This window comes from Schistocerca nitens, chromosome 8 (genome assembly GCF_023898315.1).
Source record: "Schistocerca nitens isolate TAMUIC-IGC-003100 chromosome 8, iqSchNite1.1, whole genome shotgun sequence".
Classification (NCBI taxonomy): domain Eukaryota; kingdom Metazoa; phylum Arthropoda; class Insecta; order Orthoptera; family Acrididae; genus Schistocerca; species Schistocerca nitens.
The window spans coordinates 243,799,310-243,818,600 of record NC_064621.1 but is presented as its reverse complement, the minus strand read 5'-3'; the positions used below and the strand labels follow the sequence as shown (position 1 = coordinate 243,818,600).

The following is a 19,291-nucleotide window of genomic DNA, read 5'->3' as shown; positions in this document are numbered from 1 at the left end:
TGTTACTTATGCTGCACTTCTTGAAACATTTAATATTGGGTTTCCTCCATCACCCATTTGTTTAATTCCTCACTTATATACACTTTAGGTGCTTTATTTATCAAGACATCAAGAGGTTACAATTGTGTAGCAAGTCCTCCAAGAATAATAGCAAGCTCTGTATTTCCCTGCCTCAATTTCTCTTTCACAGACTTTTTCAAATGACTACTAAACTGATCTAGCACAAGAAGAGAACTCCTCTTCAATAAAGCACCTTTCCTACTCTCCCATTCTGTTAATCCATGATTTCATACCAGCCTTGTCCATCTGACCATTGTCATGTACATGAACAACAACATCTGGCAGTATTTCAGAAGATTTTGGCATTGTTTTGTGCTTGATAATGATCACTGGATTACGTTTAGTACCATCAGCACAACATGGAAGAACAATGGTGTAGTGTATTTTTTCATGTCCACTTGTTTTAATAGTTAATAAAATAGAAAGAAACATTCCACATGGGAAAAATATAATTTTTTTTATATTAATATATTTAAATATGTCTGCTTGTGTCTGTATATGTGTGGATAGATATGCGTGTGTGTGTGCGAGTGTATACCTGTCCTATTTTCCCCCTAAGGTAAGTCTTTCCGCTCCCAGGATTGGAATGACTCCATACCCTCTCCCTTAAAACCCACATCCTTTCGTCTTTCCCTCTCCTTCCCTCTTTCCTGACGAAGAAACCGTTGGTTGCGAAAGCTTGAAATTTTGTGTGTGTGTTTGTGTGTTTTTTTATTGTGTCTATCTACCAGTGCTTACCCGTTTGGTAAATATGTTTTAATAGTTACAGTTTTAGCAGCTTTCATGGCAACAGTACTGTTATCGAGCCTCTTCAGTTTCTTACTCATTTTGTGATTTCCACCACTATAACCTATGCCAGCAATTAACTTCGTGCTGTTTATATTTGCCTGCTGCTACATTCGCCTGACGTCCAGAAGTTCTCTGCTTATCTCACCGCAAGCTCAGTTACTTTCTGCTAATTATTAATTTGTGTAGAGGAATTGTTTGTAGTGTAATTTGTATTGTTTGTATTTGTGTTGTTTGTTTGTAGTGTAATTTGTATTGTTTAATCTGCCATCATGTGTGACAAATGTGGATGTTGTTGTAGTTTAGTGAGCACAGGAGTAAATGTCAGGATTGTGGGTTGGTATTTCACTGGGAAGATTGTAGTGGGGAAGCTGTTATAGTGCCAGATGAGGCTCGCCAATGGAGTTGTAGATTATGTAGCTGTGACAAGAAAATTGGGAACAGGGAAAAAAGATCTGTGCCCTTCAGGCTGAACTACAAATGGTGTACTTCAAACCATACAGGTTGAAGGGGGAAAGAGACAATAAGAGCTGGGAACAGGTCACAAGTCGTAGTCAGAAGGAGAAAACCTTAGAAATCACTTTTCAGATTCCAGTGAGCAATCAGTTTGATTTGTTACCTGAAGTAGAAGAGCCTCAAACAGTTTTTGAGCAAAGTAGAGTGCAGAAGACTCGTAGTAACAATTCTAATGCTAGGTCACAAGCATTGTGAAACCTAGTGCTAAGCTTAGCCAGGTTAAAGAAAACCTAGGGGCCTTGTGCAAAGATTTTGATGGCAAGGACCATGATCTTACTGTAGGAGGAGAAGGAAACAGCCTGGCTAGCAATTCAGACTATAATATTAGGTGTGACCTGGATGTAATAGGTGCAGCAACAGCTCACATTCGTGTGGGGGTTGTGGATGTTTTGCAGCACCATGACCAGCCCTGGGTTAATATGGCTGTCAACTGTGTTAACAGAGAGCTGGGAGGGGGGGGGGCGGAGGGTGTTACTATTGGCAGAAAGTAAATCTCATATCTTTGCTGTGCCTGTTGATGCAATTGAGAGGTGGGGCCACACTAGTCATAGCCTGCACCTGAATAGGAGGGGGAAGGATAGATTAGTTGGTCTTCTTGCAGAAAATGTAAGGGGGGGATGGGGGGGGGGCACACATGCACACAAGACAAAATACCTGTGATTACTGGAGTCAGAGGGACACATTTTTTAGGTTAGAGTCAGGTTACAGACAGAGAGTATTGAAAGAGATTAAAACAGAACAGTGCCATAGTGTCTGTAGCAGTATCCAAAGAAATAAAATTTGTGTGTTTCATCAGAACATTAGAGGACTGAAAAATAAGATAGATGAGCTTCTTGTCTCTCTGAACAAAATGTAACCACAGGGATGGAGAAGTTAAATTTAAGAGATTACAGATTAGCATCTTATTCATGTAGAGTCAGCATGGAACAAGGAGGAGTTGCTACTTATATAAAAACTGGACACAAAGTCAAAAATATTGAAATAAACAGTTTTTGTGTAGATCAGATCCTTGAAGCATTTGCTTGTAAGCTGCTACTGCAATATACTTCTATAGTAATTGTAATTTTTCCCGAGGACATGCAGCTTTACTGTATGATTAAATGATGATGGCGTCCTCTTGGGTAAAATATTCCGGAGGTAAAATAGTCCCCCATTCGGATCTCCGGGCGGGGACTACTCAAGAAGACGTCTTTATCAGGAGAAAGAAAACTGGCATTGTACAGATCGGAGCGTGGAATGTCAGATCCCTTAATCGGGCAGGTAGGTTAGAAAATTTAAAAAGGGAAATGGATAGGTTAAAGTTAGATATAGTGGGAATTAGTGAAGTTCGGTGGCAGGAGGAACAAGACTTTTGGTCAGGTGAATACAGGGTTATAAATACAAAATCAAATAGGAGTAATGCAGGAGTAGGTTTAATAATGAATAAAAAAATAGGAGTGCGGGTTAGCTACTACAAACAGCATAGTGAACGCATTATTGTGGCCAAGATAGACACAAAGCCCATGCCTACTACAGTAGTACAAGTTTATATGCCAACTAGCTCTGCAGATGATGAAGAAATTGATGAAATGTATGACGAGATAAAAGAAATTATTCAGGTAGTGAAGGGAGACAAAAATTTAATAGTCATGGGTGACTGGAATTCGAGTGTAGGAAAAGGGAGAGAAGGAAACGTAGTAGGTGAATATGGATTGGGGCTAAGAAATGAAAGAGGAAGCCGCCTTGTACAATTTTGCACAGAGCATAACTTAATCATAGCTAACACTTGGTTCAAGAATCATAAAAGAAGGTTGTATACCTGGAAGAATCCTGGAGATACTAAAAGGTATCAGATAGATTATATAATGGTAAGACAGAGATTTAGGAACCAGGTTTTAAATTGTAAGACATTTCCAGGGGCAGATGTGGATTCTGACCACAATCTATTGGTTATGAACTGCAGATTGAAACTGAAGAAACTGCAAAAAGGTGGGAATTTAAGGAGATGGGACCTGGATAAACTGAAAGAACCAGAGGTTGTAGAGTGTTTCAGGGAGAGCATAAGGGAACAATTGACAGGAATGGGGGAAAGAAATACAGTAGAAGAAGAATGGGTAGCTCTGAGGGATGAAGTAGTGAAGGCAGCAGAGGATCAAGTAGGTAAAAAGACGAGGGCTAATAGAAATCCTTGGGTAACAGAAGAAATATTGAATTTAATTGATGAAAGGAGAAAATATAAAAATGCAGTAAATGAAGCAGGCAAAAAGGAATACAAATGTCTCAAAAATGAGATTGACAGGAAGTGTAAAATGGCTAAGCAGGGATGGCTAGAGGTCAAATCTAAGGATGTAGAGGCTTGTCTCACTAGGGGTAAGATAGATACTGCCTACAGGAAAATTAAAGAGACCTTTGGAGAGAAGAGAACCACTTGTACGAATATCAAGAGCTCAGATGGCAACCCAGTTCTAAGCAAAGAAGGGAAGGCAGAAAGGTGGAAGGAATATATAGAGGGTTTATACAAGGGTGATGTACTTGAGGACAATATTATGGAAATGGAAGAGGATGTACATGAAGATGAAATGGGAGATAAGATACTGCGTGAAGAGTTTGACAGAGCACTGAAAGACCTGAGTCGAAACAAGGCCCCGGGAGTAGACAACATTCCATTAGAACTACTGATGGCCTTGGGAGGGCCAGTCATGACAAAACTCTACCATCTGGTGAGCAAGATGTATGAGACAGGCGAAATACCCACAGACTTCAAGAAGAATATAATAATTCCAATCCCAAAGAAAGCAGGTGTTGACAGATGTGAAAATTACTGAACTATCAGTTTAATAAGTCACAGCTGCAAAATACTAACGCGAATTCTTTACAGACGAATGGAAAAACTGGTAGAAGCTGTAGAAATGTTGGAACACGTGAGGCAATACTAACCTTACGACTTATCTTAGAAGAAAGATTAAGAAAAGGCAAACCAATGTTTCTAGCATTTGTAGACTTAGAGAAAGCTTTTGACAACGTTAACTGGAATACTCTCTTTCAAATTCTGAAGGTGGCAGGGGTAAAATACAGGGAGCGAAAGGCTATTTACAATTTGTACAGAAACCAGATGGCAGTTATAAGAGTCGAGGGGCATGAAAAGGAAGCAGTGGTTGGGAAAGGAGTGAGACAGGGTTGTAGCCTCTCCCCGATGTTATTCAATCTGTATATTGAGCAAGCAGTAAAGGAAACAAAAGAAAAATTCGGAGTAGGTATTAAAATCCATGGAGAAGAAGTAAAAACTTTGAGGTTCGCCGATGACATTGTAATTCTGTCAGAGACAGCAAAGGACTTGGAAGAGCAGTTGAACGGAATGGACAGTGTCTTGAAAGGAGGATATAAGATAAACATCAACAAAAGCAAAACGAGGATAATGGAATGTAGTCAAATTAAATCGGGTGATGCTGAGGGGATTAGATTAGGAAATGAGACACTTAAAGTAGTAAAGGAGTTTTGCTATTTAGGGAGCAAAATAACTGATGATGGTCGAAGTAGAGAGGATATAAAATGTAGACTGGCAATGGCAAGGAAATCGTTTCTGAAGAAGAGAAATTTGTTAACATCGAGTATAGATTTAAGTGTCAGGAAGTCGTTTCTGAAAGTATTTGTATGGAGTGTAGCCATGTATGGAAGTGAAACATGGACGATAACCAGTTTGGACAAGAAGAGAATAGAAGCTTTCGAAATGTGGTGCTACAGAAGAATGCTGAAGATAAGGTGGGTAGATCACGTAACTAATGAGGAGGTATTGAATAGGATTGGGGAGAAGAGAAGTTTGTGGCACAACTTGACTAGAAGAAGGGATCGGTTGGTAGGACATGTTTTGAGGCATCAAGGGATCACAAATTTAGCATTGGAGGGCAGGGTGGAGGGTAAAAATCGTAGAGGGAGACCAAGAGATGAATACACTAAGCAGATTCAGAAGGATGTAGGTTGCAGTAGGTACTGGGAGATGAAGACGCTTGCACAGGATAGAGTAGCATGGAGAGCTGCATTAAACCAGTCTCAGGACTGAAGACCACAACAACAACATCAACAGTAATTGTAACAATCTACAGATCCCCTCAAGGTAACTTTCAGCTATTCATGAAAAATCTTGAGGCATTATTGAGCTACCTGTCAGACAAAAAGAAGCAGATAATGGTTTGTGGTGATTTTAATGTAGATTTCTTAAAAGATATGGATAGGAAAAATGAGCTAGAATCTTTGTTTGGTCGTTTCAATCTAGTATCTGTTGTTAATTTTCCAGCTCATGTGCAGCAGGATAGTAGGTCACTTATAGATAACATTTTCATAGCCAGTGCTCAGACAAAAACAATTAATGTGTAACCAGTTGTTAATGGGCTATCTGATCGTAATGGAAATAAAACATGCAGCACCTTACAGGATTCAGGAAGGTTCATACAAGGCAGGGAGGCTTATTAATGCGAACAGGATACAGAGCTTTAAGTGCAGCCTAGAACACATAGAATGGGATCAAGTATACATAGAAAATGATGCTGATGCCAAATTCAATTCATTCCAGCGTAAATTTGTCTCAATATTTGAGAGTTGCTTTCCTAAAACATTATCCTAAAAAGCCATTACAAAGTCAAGTAAGCCATGGATTACTAAGGGAATTAAAATATCGTGTAAGAGGAAGAGGGAAATATATGGAAAGGCCAGAATAAGTCAGGATCCAACGTTACTTGCTTACTACATAAGATACTGTAATATGTTACGGAAAGTCATTAAGAAGTTGAGAAGCTTATGTGTTCTGACAGAAATTAATAATGCAGTTAATAAGATTAAAACTATATGGAAGTTTGTCAAATGGGAGATGGGGCAGCCTGACAGTGCACAGAATACCATAGCTATAAAGCTAAATGATGATGTTGTGAGTGACAATTCACAAGTTGCAAGTATTTTTAACAATCACATTCTGAATGCTGCAGCAAAAATAGGGTTAAAGGGTTCAGTTGAAGAAGTAAAGAAATTTGCTAAATATGTCATTCCCCAGGACTTTAGGCATTTAGAAATAACACCAACATCCCCCACTGAAATTAAGGGAATTATAAATATACTGAAAAACATGAGTTCATGTGGTGATGATGGAGTGTCTAACAGAATTTTGAAGTGTTGTTCTAATTTAATAAGTGGAGTCCTTAGAAATATATGTAATGCTTCACTGGCACAGTGAATTTTTGCAGACAGATTGAAATACACAATTGTCAAACCTCTTCATAAGAAAAGGGACAAGAGTGACTTAAATAATTAAAGACCAATCTCATTGCTGACTTCATTTTCTAAAATATTCGAAAAAGTTACGTATTCAAGAGTAGTCTCACATTTAAGTGAAAATAATTTACTCAGCACATCACAGTTCGGATTCCGGAAGGGTTACTCGACTGAGAATGCTATCTACATATTTACCCATCAAATAGTACAAGCCCTAAACAACAAATTATCACCAGTTGGTATTTTTTGTGATCTCTCCAAGGCATTTGACTGTATGGATCATGTCACACTCTTAGAAAAACTCAGGTTTTATGGAACTGAAGGCTATACACACAGCTGGTTTGAATCATACTTAATGAACAGAAAGCAAAAAGTTGTGCTGAATAGAACAAATAATGTTGGGAAGGTGGTAAATTCTAGTGAATGGGGAGTTGTCACAAAGTGAGTCCCACAGGGTTCAATTTTTAGGTCCTCGGCTGTTCCTTATTCACGCTCATGACCTACCACTTAATGTTCAGCAAACGGAACAAGTAATTTTTGCAGATGACACAGGTGTTACAATACATCCCATTCCAGAAAAAGCAGCTGAAGATATTGTTAAGGATGTCTTTCAAAGAATTATTAAGTGGTTCTCAGAAAATGGACTCTCCCTTGATTTTGAAAAAGCTCACTATATCCAGTTCTGTATCCCGAATAGAGTCATACCGACAATTGATGTAGCATATGAACAGGGCTCAGTTAACAGGGTAGATTTCTCCAAATTTTTGGGTGTTCACATTGATGACAACTTGAACTGGAAGAAGCATATTACTGAGCTTCTCAAACAACTAAGTACAGCTTCTTTCGGTCTTCGTATAATTGCTAGTCTTGGTAATAATCAGATCAGCCTCCTAACATACTTTGCATATTTCCAATCAATAATGTCTTATGGAATAGTTTTCTAGGGTAACTCACCACTTAGATATAAAGTATTGATTGCACAAAAGAGAGCAGTGAGAATAATTAGTGGTGTTCACTCAAGGATGCCATGTAGGCATCTTTTCAAGGAGTTAGGTATTTTAACTGCACCATCAGAGTGCATATATTCACCAATGAAATTCGTTACAAATAATCCATCTCAATTTGTGAAGAACAGTGATGTTCATATGTACAACACTAGAGGGAAAAATGGCCTTTCCTATCTGTTATTGAAGCTATCAGTTGCCCAAAAAGGAGTACATTATTCAGCAAAAAAAATCTTCGATAATTTGCTCAACAACATAAACTGTCTGGCAGGTAGCAGATCAAGTTTTAAATCTAGCTTAAAATCGTTTCTTTTGGACAACACCTTCTACTCCATGGACGAGTTTTTTGTTTTAAATGTAGTTGCATGTGTAGAACTAAAAATTTCAGTAATATTAATATTAGCACTATTCATGTGTGTATGTATATCTCGTAATCTGACTAGTTCCACATCATATCGAGAAAATGATGTATGGAACGTGACATAACTAAAACTAAGTTAAAAAACTTGGCACATCAAATGTCATAGAAGTTTTGTCCATATTCACTATCTGGCTTAGTTCCACACTAGTTTTCTTTCGATGGTGAATAATAAAGTGATGGAAAGATAATATTTTCTCTTCGTACTCTTGTGGCATTTTCTGACATATTTTGATTTTGGTTCACATGTTATGTCCATGATGCTTCATAAACTTGTAGCACCAACCAAATCCACCCTTAAAGTCTGTTAAGTTCCACTGTAGCGCTAGCTTAAGAATGTGTATTTGAATAATTTTTGTATTAATTGCTGTGCCATTTTGACAATGTCCTTGAATCCATTTGAATAGGTCATCTTCTAGTTTTAGCCATTCTGCATTCCATCCTCTATTTGCACATTCAGTCTTCATTTTTTTCAGTACTTCTTCACTAGCCTGCCAATCACGAATGGTTTTTTCTGTTGGTGGAGGGCTGAAATGCCACTCAACTCCTCTGTTTCCATGTTCTTCTGCACATATATTCAATTTATAACCCGAATCATATGAATACATTTAATTTTTTTCCATTATAAAACTAGGTACTACCAAAAATACTGTTACCAATAATACAAATCACTTTCAATTCAAGTTCACTGGTGGCATAGACTGCAATGACACTTTAGCAAGTTTATGAATCCCTGCAACTCATATTCGTCGCATTGGTGCACTGCTGCTGCCAGCTGAATCCGATGTTGCCAGATAGAGGCAGGTTTCCTGTAGCATCGAATGTGTGGCCATTTTTAATACTAGTGGGAATTTTACATAAAACACTGGACACTTTTATATAATTCTGAGTATAGGACAAACCTGAACTTTGAAGGCAATTTTTCAAAGAAAAAAGTGTGTCTTATAGTCCGTGAAATATGGCAGACCACATCTCCTCCGCTACTTATTATACATTAGCTTACTGAAATCATTATTGGATTGCCTTTCTGCTTTTCTAAATTTCTATTAATTTCTACCCACTTCCTCACATTCACAGAAGACAAACCTTTTACAGAACTGCAGTTTTAGCACAAAATAATTTTTATGCTGGTGAAACATGGCTGTGATTACTTATCCTGTAACAAATTTTCTTTATTTGTTTTATTTGCTCAAGGGATTTCTGCAGAGCCTCCAGGTGGGATGTTGTTAGAAACTAGTAAAACTTAGATAACAAAATAAGATTGTTCTCCTGAGAAAAAAAAGTAGTAAAATAGTATTAAAACAGTAGTCTGACATCTACAGTGTGCCAAAATATTTTTATCATTGTAATGTTGTGATCTTCAGTCCAAAGACTGGTTTGATACAGGTCACCACACTACCCTATCCTGTAAAAGCCTTTTCAGCTCTGAATAACTACTGCAACCTACATTTTTCTGGATCTGCTTACTGTGTTTATCTATTGGTCTCCTTCTACAATGTTTAACCCCCACACTTCCCTCCTAGGAAATTGGTGATCCCTTGCTGTCTCAAATGCGTCCTATTAACTGGTCCCTTCTTTTAGTCAAGTTGTGCCACAAATTTCTTCTCTCTCCTATTCTATTCAGCACCTCACTATTAGGTACATGACCTGGTAGATGTAGTAACTATTAACATCTGCACAACACATATAGTAACAGGACATTGTGTCTCTTACACACAGTAACCTTGCTGTTAAGGAACAGTGCTACGTGTATATGGGAAATGGAAGAGCCTGAACTGAAGGGCAATAAGCTGCAGCTGGCAAAGCTAAAGACATGGCCTTAGCGTAATTCCTTCCAGCCACTGAGACAAAAATCCCAGCCAGTGAGGCAAATTAAGTTATGTTGACTTCCCTCTAGACTGGATATTGTTCTTTGATGGACTGTATCCACATGCAGTGATAGGATCCACCAATATGCCACATTTCGAGTAGTACACCCATTTAACTAAAAACAATGCAGCTCATTGTTTGGCATCTGGAATGTGATGTTTTCTCTCTTCCAAGCTTCTGATTATTAGTGTTTGGAAGGAACAATTAGTTCCTTAGCATGGATGATAGCAGCCAAGATTCATAGGTTCTCTCTCTCTCTCTCTCTCTCTCTCTCTCTCTCTCTCTCTCTCTCCCCTTTATCTTTTACTTTGAGAATTTAGCTATTTTTCTGTGTACTCTCTGACGAAAGTAATTGACTATATTATTTATTTTCTAGGATACGATCAATGTTAGTCATTGGAAACTGATGACCATATCATTATGTGTTCTTAGCTTAAATAACTACAAAAAACTTTCCCAAACAGTTATATTGACATTTAAAAAATTGTGGTCTGCTCCTACAAGCTTCAGCAAAACAACACTGTTTTGTTTTCCACAGACATGTAGGATGAAAATAGGAAATCAGATAATTTACCAATCAAAATTACATACTGACTTGAGTTATGTCAGTCTTAAACTATGAGTTATATGGCACTTTCATTTTCTTCTTTATCAGTGGAAGTGAATAAATCCACAAACAAAAAATACCAAAAGTATTTACCATGAATTGTGAATTCCATCCCATCACCAATTGCAACTTCCACTTGAGTTTGTTCTTTGAGAAATTTCTTGTCTCTGTACACTATCCCATCAGCTATTATCTCATCTCCAACATAATCTGCATCAGCATCTCGGTCATGGGCATCTGCAAAACAGCACACACATCATCAGATGACAATGAATACTGTATGAACAATGGTGACTAAATGAATTATTACACAACAAAAATATTACATAATGGAATCTGAATTTCACTATTTAGCACTATATGGTGGAAGCTGTGCATGTCTTCTGAATTTAGCTGTGTAGAACAAAACAATGGACCATGCAGAAACAAAAAAATAAAAAAAAATTGGATGTACTCACATGGAAAATACAAAATAAAATATTACCTTTGGATTACACACAAACAATTTATTATATGCGTACCAAAAGTTTTGTTTACTAGATAGTGAATCCATACCACATTATAGGAAATATCACCCTCTATCATTTTAAGAACACAAAAGTACATTCCAGGATTAGGTATTCATGATATGAGGAATGTATTTTTAGTTCCCTGTGACAACTGTTTCACTGTATTTCATTTTTTTCAGTATCTTCTAGTTTACTGATAAGGCTTACAGCCATTACAGTAGAGTTGTAATGCATAGTGATTATACAGTCATGGAAAATTTTATATTAAGATCGGCACATTATATTATCTTCTTTACTCTCAGATTTAAAGTATAACATCATGCTTTGAATTCTGACAAAACCTGAAACATATTGATATCAGGTACGTGCTATATACATATTATTATTATTATTATTATTCAAAGAATGGAAAATCTGGGCTGGAATGTAACAATATTATGAGAAGGAAAGTTGCTACTCACCATTAAGTGGAGATGCTGAGTCGCACATAAGAACAACAGAAAGGCTCACAATTATAGCTTTTAGCCATAGAGGCCTTCATCAACAATAGACACACATATGCACACGCACACACATGCACATAAACGCAACTCACACACACAACTTCCGTCTCAGACAACTGAAGCCACACTGCGAGCAGCAGCACCAGTGTATGATGGAAGTGCGACTGGGTGGGGGTACAGAGGAGGCTGGGTTGGGGAGGGGAAGGGATAGTATGGTGGGGGTGGCAGACAGTGAAGTGCTGTAGGTTAGATGGAGGACAGGTGTGAGGTTGGGGGGGGGGGGGGGGAGTAGTGGAAAAGGAGAGAAATATAATGACTGGGTGTGGTGGTGTGACAGCTGTGTAGTGCTGGAATGGGAACAGTAAAGGGGCTGGATGTATGAGGACAGTGACTAATGAAGTTTGAGGCCAGGAGGGTTACAGAACATAGGATGAACTGCAGGGAAAGCTGCTGCCTGCACAATTCAGAAAATCTGGTGTTGGTGGGAAGCACCCATATGGCACAGGCTGTGAAGCAGTCATTGAAATGAAGGATATCATGTTTGGCAGCATGTACAGCAACAGGGTGGTCCACTTGTTTCTTGGCCACAGTTTGTCGGTGGCCATTCATGTGGACAGGCAGCTTGTTGGTTGTCATGCCTTCAAAGAATGTACCACAGTGGTTGCAGCATAACTTGAAGACCACATGACTGGTTTCACAGGGAGCCCTGCCTTTGATGGGATAGGTGACGTTAGTGACCGGACAGGAGTAGTTGGTGGTGGGAGGATGAATGGGACAGGTCTTGTGTCTAGGTCTATTACAGGGGTATGAGCCAAGAGCTAATTGATTGGGAGCAGGGGTTGTGTAAGTATGGATGAGTATATTGTGCAGGTTTGGTGGATGGCAGAATACTACTCCGGGAGGGGTGAGAAGGATAGTGTGCAGGACATTTCTCATTTCAGGGAAAGATGAGAGGTAATCGAAACCCTGGCGGAGAATGTAATTCAGTAGCTCCAGTCCTGGGTAGTACCGAGTTACGAGGGGAATGCTCCTCTGTGGCCACATGGTGGGACTTTGGGAGGTGGTGGGAGACTGGAAAGATAAGGCATGGGAGATTTGTTTTTGTACAAGGTTGGGAGGACAATGACGGTCAGTGAAGGCTTTAATGAGACCCGCGATGTATTTTGAGAGGGACTGTTTGTCACTGCAGATGTGATGACCACTGGTGGCTAGGCTGTATGGAAGGGACTTCTTGGCATGGAACGGGTGGCAGCTGTCGAAGTGGAGGTATTGCTGGTTGTTAGTAGGTTTGATATGGACGGAGCTACAGATGCAGCCATCTGTGAGCTGGAGGTCAACACCTAGAAAGTGGCTTGTTGGATTGAGTACAACCAGGTGAAACAGATGGTGGAGAAGTTGGTGAGGTTCTGGCGGAAAATGGATAGTGTGTCCTCACCTTCGATGCAGATAGCAAAGGTGTCATCAATGAATCTCAACCAGGTGAGTGGTTTAGGATTCTAGGTTTTAGGAAGGATTCCTCTCGATGGCTAATGAATATGTTCGTATAGGATGGTGCCATGTGGGTGCCCATTGCTGTACCCTGGATTTTTTTGTATGTAATGTCTTCAAAGGAGAAGTAATTGCGGGTGAGGATATAGTTGGTCATGGCGACTAGAAAGGAGGTTGTTGGTTTGGTATCCATCATGCATTGGGAAAGGCAGTGTTCATTAGCGGTAAGACCATGGGCATTAGGAACGTTAGTGTACAAGGAGGTGGCATCAATAGTGACGAGCAGGCAATGTGACGTAAAGGGACAGGAACTGTGGAAGCCACCAACACCAGCTTTTCTAAATTGTGCAGGTGGGGGCTTTCCCTGCAATACATCCTATGTTCCCATAACCCTCCTGTCTTCAATCTTCGTTAGTCACTGTTCTCATACATCCCCCGGCACTACACCGTTCCCATTCCAGCACTACTCAACCATCATTCTACCACCACACCCAGACTTTTTTTTTTATTTTCTCTTTTTCTCCCTATTTCTCTCCTTTTCCACTACTTCCCCCACCCCCTCCCCATGCCTCCCCTGTCCTCCGCCTAACCTGCAGCATTTCACTGTCTGCCATCCCCACCATACTACCTGTCCTCCTCCCTGTTCCAGCTTCCTCCTTACCCCCACCCAGTCACCACTCCCATCATGCACTGGTGCTGCTGCTCGCAGTGTAGCTTCAGTTGCCTGAGACTGCAGTCGTGTGTGTGAGTTGCGTTTGCATCAGAGTGTGCTTATGTGTGTCTATTGTTGACAAAGTCCTTAATGGCCGAAACCTATAATTGTGAGTCGCTTTGTTGTGCCTACCTGCGACTCAGCATATCCTCTATATGGTGAGTAGCAACTTTTCTTCTCATATTATTATTATTATTATTGTTATTATCATTATTGGGGATAATTTTAATGTACGAGGGCAGTTCAATAAGTAATGCAACACATTTTTTTTCTGAAATAGGGGTTGTTTTATTCAGCATTGAAATACACCAGGTTATTCCCCAATCTTTTAGCGACACAACACTGTTTTTCAACGTAATCTCCATTCAATGCTACGGCCTTACGCCACCTTGAAATGAGGGCCTGTATGCCTGCACGGTACCATTCCACTGGTCGATGTCGGAGCCAACGTCGTACTGCATCAATAACTTCATCATCCGCGTAGTGCCTCCCACGGATTGCGTCCTTCATTGGGCCAAACATATGGAAATCCGACGGTGTGAGATCGGGGCTGTAGGGTGCATGAGGAAGAACAGTCCACTGAAGTTTTGTGAGCTCCTCTCGGGTGCGAAGACTTGTGTGAGGTCTTGCGTTGTCATGAAGAAGGAGAAGTTCGTTCTGATTTTTGTGCCTACGAACACGCTGAACTGGTTTCTTCAATTTCTGAAGAGTAGCACAATACACTTCAGAGTTGATCGTTTGACCATGGGGAAGGACATCGAACAGAATAACCCCTTCAGTGTCCCAGAAGACTGTAACCATGACTTTACCGGCTGAGGGTATGGCTTTAAACTTTTTCTTGGTAGGGGAGTGGGTGTGCGCCACTCCATTGATTGCCGTTTTGTTTCAGGTTCGAAGTGATGAACCCATGTTTCATCGCCTGTAACAATCTTTGACAAGAAATTGTCACCCTCAGCCACATGACGAGCAAGCAATTCCGCACAGATGGTTCTCCTTTGCTCTTTATGGTGTTCAGTTAGACAACGAGGGACCCAGCGGGAACAAACCTTTGAATATCCCAACTGGTGAACAATTGTGACAGCACTACCAACAGAGATGTCAAGTTGAGCACTGAGTTGTTTGATGGTGATCCGTCGATCATCTCGAACGAGTGTGTTCGCACACTCCGTCATTGCAGGAGTCACAGCTGTGCATGGCCGGCCCGCACGCGGGAGATCAGACAGTCTTGCTTGACCTTGCGGCGATGATGACACACACTTTGCCCAACGACTCACTGTGCTTTTGTCCACTGCAAGATCACCGTAGACATTCTGCAAGCGCCTATGAATATCTGAGTTGCCCTGGTTTTCCGCCAAAAGAAACTCAATCACTGCCCGTTGTTTGCAACGCACATCCGTTACAGACGCCATTTTAACAGCTCCGTACAGCGCTGCCACCTGTTGGAAGTCAATGAAACTATACGAGACGAAGCGGGAATGTTTGAAAATATTCCACAAGAAATTTCCGGTTTTTTCAACCAAAATTGGCCGAGAAAAAAAAATATGTTGCATTACTTATTGAACTGCCCTCGTATATTGAAAGGATAGGCTAATCGGAAATTGAGGTGGTGTATTTGTCGCAGTACACTAGAAACTCAAATCCGCCGAGACAGTAATTGAAGCTGCACGTGAGATTGTTTGGGCCTCAGTATCACGGTTTAGGAAAAACCTCAGTTCACTTGTACATAAGTTACCCAATAATACTGTAATTACTGGAGGATACTTTAATCATCCACCAATCAATCAGGAAAATTTACAGTTTTGTTAGTGGTGAGTGTGACAAGACATCCAGTGAAACATTACTAAATGCCTTCTCTGAAAACTACCTATAACAAGTAACTCGGAACTCTACTCATGATGGAAATATACTGAATCTAATGGCAACAAATAGTTGCGATCTCTTTGAGGATGTCCACACTGATTCTGGCATCAGTGATCATAAGTAATATGGCTGTGGCCACAATGATTACCATAGTACAAAGGCCAACTAAAACAAGAAGAAAGACGTATGTGTTCAGTGAACTACATAAAAAGTCAGTAGTGTCATATCTCAGTGAGGAACTTGAAACTTTCAGCACCAGGCAGGGCACTATGCCTCAAGTTTAAAAGAATATTTGACCATGCACTGAAAAGGTATGTCCCCTGTAATGGACTACTGCATAACAAGTGTAAAAAATAGCACACAGCTATAGATAGAGAGATACTGAATGAAACACGTTTGGCTGTCAAGAGAGCAATGCATGAAGCATTCAATTACTATTGTAGCAGAATATTGTCAAATTATCTCTCACAAAACCCAAAGAAATTCTGGTCATTTGTAAAGGCTATTAAAGGCACCAAACCCTAATGAATGAGACAGGACATGAAACTGAGGGAAGTACAGCAAAAGCTGGATGGTTAACTCTGTTTTCAAATGTAGCTTTACATCGGGAAACCCAGGAGAACTTATCCAAAAGATGAGTGTAATCAGTTTAGTGTCAGTAGTGTCGAGAAACAGCTGAAATTGGTAAAACTCAACATATCCACAGGACCCAAAGGGATCCCTATCAAATTCTACAGTGACTTTGCAGCAAGTTAGCTCTCCTTCCAAATATAATCCACTGTAGATCCTTTGAACAAAAAACTGTGCCCAGTAGTTGGAAGAAACCACGTCACACCTGACTACAAGAAGAGTAGTAAAGTAATCCACAAAATCCTTGACTTCAATTTGTTGTAAAATCTTAGAACATATTCTGAGCTCCAACATGATGAGGTATCTTGAGTAGAATGACCTCCTCCATGCCAACCAGCATGGATTCTGAAAACAACGATCATATCAAACACAACTCACATTTTTCTCACATGAACGCTTTGGAGCAAAACAGGCAGGTAGATGCAGTATCTCTTGAAGTCCGAAAAGACAGTACCATACCTAGGCTTAGTGTCAAAATTTCAGTCATATGGAATATCAAGAGAAATTTGTGACTGTATTGAAGACTTTTAGGTAGGGAGGACACAGCAGGTTATCTTGGATGGAGGGTCATCATAAGATATAGAAGGAACTTCATGTTATATATGTGTATATGTTAGACAAAAAATTAGACAGGTACACACTCATACACACACGCATATCCATCCGCATATACACAGACCATATTGGTCAGACATTTCTGCTTGTGTCTGTGTATGTGCGGATGGATATGTGTGTGTGTGCAAGTGTATACCTGTCCTTTTTTCCCCCTAAGGTAAGTCTTTCCGCTCCCGGGATTGGAATGACTCCTTACCCTCTCCCTTAAAACCCACATCCTTTCGTCTTTCCATCTCCTTCCCTCTTTCCTGATGAAGCAACCATTTGTTGCGAAAGCTTGAATTTCGTGTGTATGTTTGTGTTTGTTTGTGTGTCTGTCGACCTGCCAGCACTTTCGTTTGGTAAGTCATATATATAAAAACAAAGATGATGTGACTTACCGAACGAAAGCGCTGGCAGGTCGATAGACACACAAACAAACACAAACATACACACAGAATTCAAGCTTTCACAACAAACTGTTGCCTCATCAGGAAAGAGGGAAGGAGAGGGAAAGATGAAAGGATGTGGGTTTTAAGGGAGAGGGTAAGGAGTCATTCCAATCCCGGGAGCGGAAAGGCTTACCTTAGGGGGAAAAAAGTACGGGTATACACTCGCGCACACACACACATATCCATCCACACATATACAGACACAAGCAGACATAAGTTTATGGCTACATTCAAACATGTTTTTGAAATGGTTTTCCCAAGAAAATAAATATGTTTAACTCTGTTCAAAAAACAAACAAGTGGATTACACAAGGGATAAGGATATCATGTCAAAATAAAAGGAGACTGCATGTGTACTCCAAGCAAACTACTAATCCTGACTTCATTACATGTTTCAAAAGAATACTAACAAAAGTTATTTCAAAAGCAAGAAAACTAGAAAATGACAACATATTGAGTGATTTCAAGAATAATACAGGGTGTCGACAATGAGACTCCTACATTTTAATATCCTATATCTTTCTCATTTCAGATGATGGACCTGTGAATCCTGAAGGGGCAGACAGAGCAACTCAACAAGTTTGTGGTGTGCAAATTTGATACGCCAAGTGGCCTTAGTGGGGCTGAAATCAATTGTTTTAGGAAAATGGAGGATATGAAGGAGCATGCACAAGTGGTCTGGTGGTATGCAGAGACAAGTCGTTCAAGGCTATAAAGAATTGGTGTGATCAGCTTTTGGCTACTGGGAATGTTGTAAAAGGGCATGGTGGTGGTAAGCCTGGTATCAGCGAACATAATGTGGAACAAGTGCGGTGGTCATTGGAACAAAGTTCACAGAAGTCAGTGCAACAGGCAGCACGGGAACTTCGTATGAAACGTTCAACAGTGCACAAAGTTTTTCATCAGCAATTACGTTTGTACGCATATAAAGAGCATGTTGTGCAAGAAATCAAGCCTGATGATCGACCAAAGCGAGAAGAATTTGCACGTGTCGTGTTAGATCACATAGCCACGGATGAGACATTTTTATCACGCGTGATGTTTACTGACGAGGCAACCTTTCACATGTCAGGGGCTGTCAATCGTCACAATGTGCGCATCTGGGGGTCTGAAAATCCGCATGCACCTAGGGAATACATGCACGACAGCCCGAAAGTTAATGTGTGGTGTGGTTTGATGATAAATCGCATTGTTGGCCCGTTTTTCTTTCAGAAGCCGACTGTGGATGGAGCCATCTACCTGGACATGTTGGAACAATTTGCCATGCCACAGATAACAGACCTGCAGCCAAATGTGATGTTTCAACAGGACAGTGCACCACCCTACTGGAGCCTTGATGTCCGAAAATTTTTAAATGACACATTCCTGCAACGATGGATTGGCTGTGGAGGTCCAATTCCTTGGCCGCAACGTTTGCCCGACATAACCCTCTTCGATTTTTTCTTGTGGGGTTATGTGAAAGACTGGGTGTATGTTACATCAGTAAAGGACCTGCAAGACTTGAAACAGCACATAAGAATTGTCATCAACTCTGTCACAGAACAGATGCTCTGCAACACATGGCATGAAATCTATTATAGACTTGATATTCTTCGCGCTACCCGTAGCACGCATGTTCAAGTGTACTAAAGCGTCCACCTGTGTATGAAAACTTGATGAGCTGCTGTATGATTTCCCTGTATTTGTTCATCAATAAATTGTGTTTCCTCTCAGTTTTACAAGTTCAAATGTTGGAGTCTCATTGTGGATACCCTGTACTAAAGCAAACAGGCAAATTATAAGGAAAGAAATGGGCACCCAGCAAGTTAATCAGAGTAATACACAGCTGATTATGAATAAAAATAAACTAACTGACCCCAAACATGTGGCTAGTGCTTTCAACAATTATTTCTCTAACACAGCACAGCAGTTAATAAGTAAACACCTTAACAAACAGCCAGACAGTCATTCAGATCAAAAAATGCATCCAAACACAATATTCGATTATACAGCAACACCTGAGGAACTGTCAAGAATCCTAAAAGCATTTCCTAATAAATATTTAG

At 40.1% G+C, this 19,291-nt stretch overlaps 1 protein-coding gene across 1 annotated transcript in view; it reads right to left on the bottom strand.

The window, feature by feature from the left end:
* Positions 1 to 19,291, bottom strand: part of LOC126199501 (sodium channel protein para-like) — a 416,386-nt gene that overhangs the window by 286,757 nt on the left and 110,338 nt on the right. Inside the window, exon 11 of the mRNA XM_049936424.1 lies at positions 10,592 to 10,735. Within this exon, the coding sequence (XP_049792381.1) occupies positions 10,592 to 10,735 (144 nt within the window). The remainder of the gene's footprint in view (positions 1 to 10,591; positions 10,736 to 19,291) is intronic.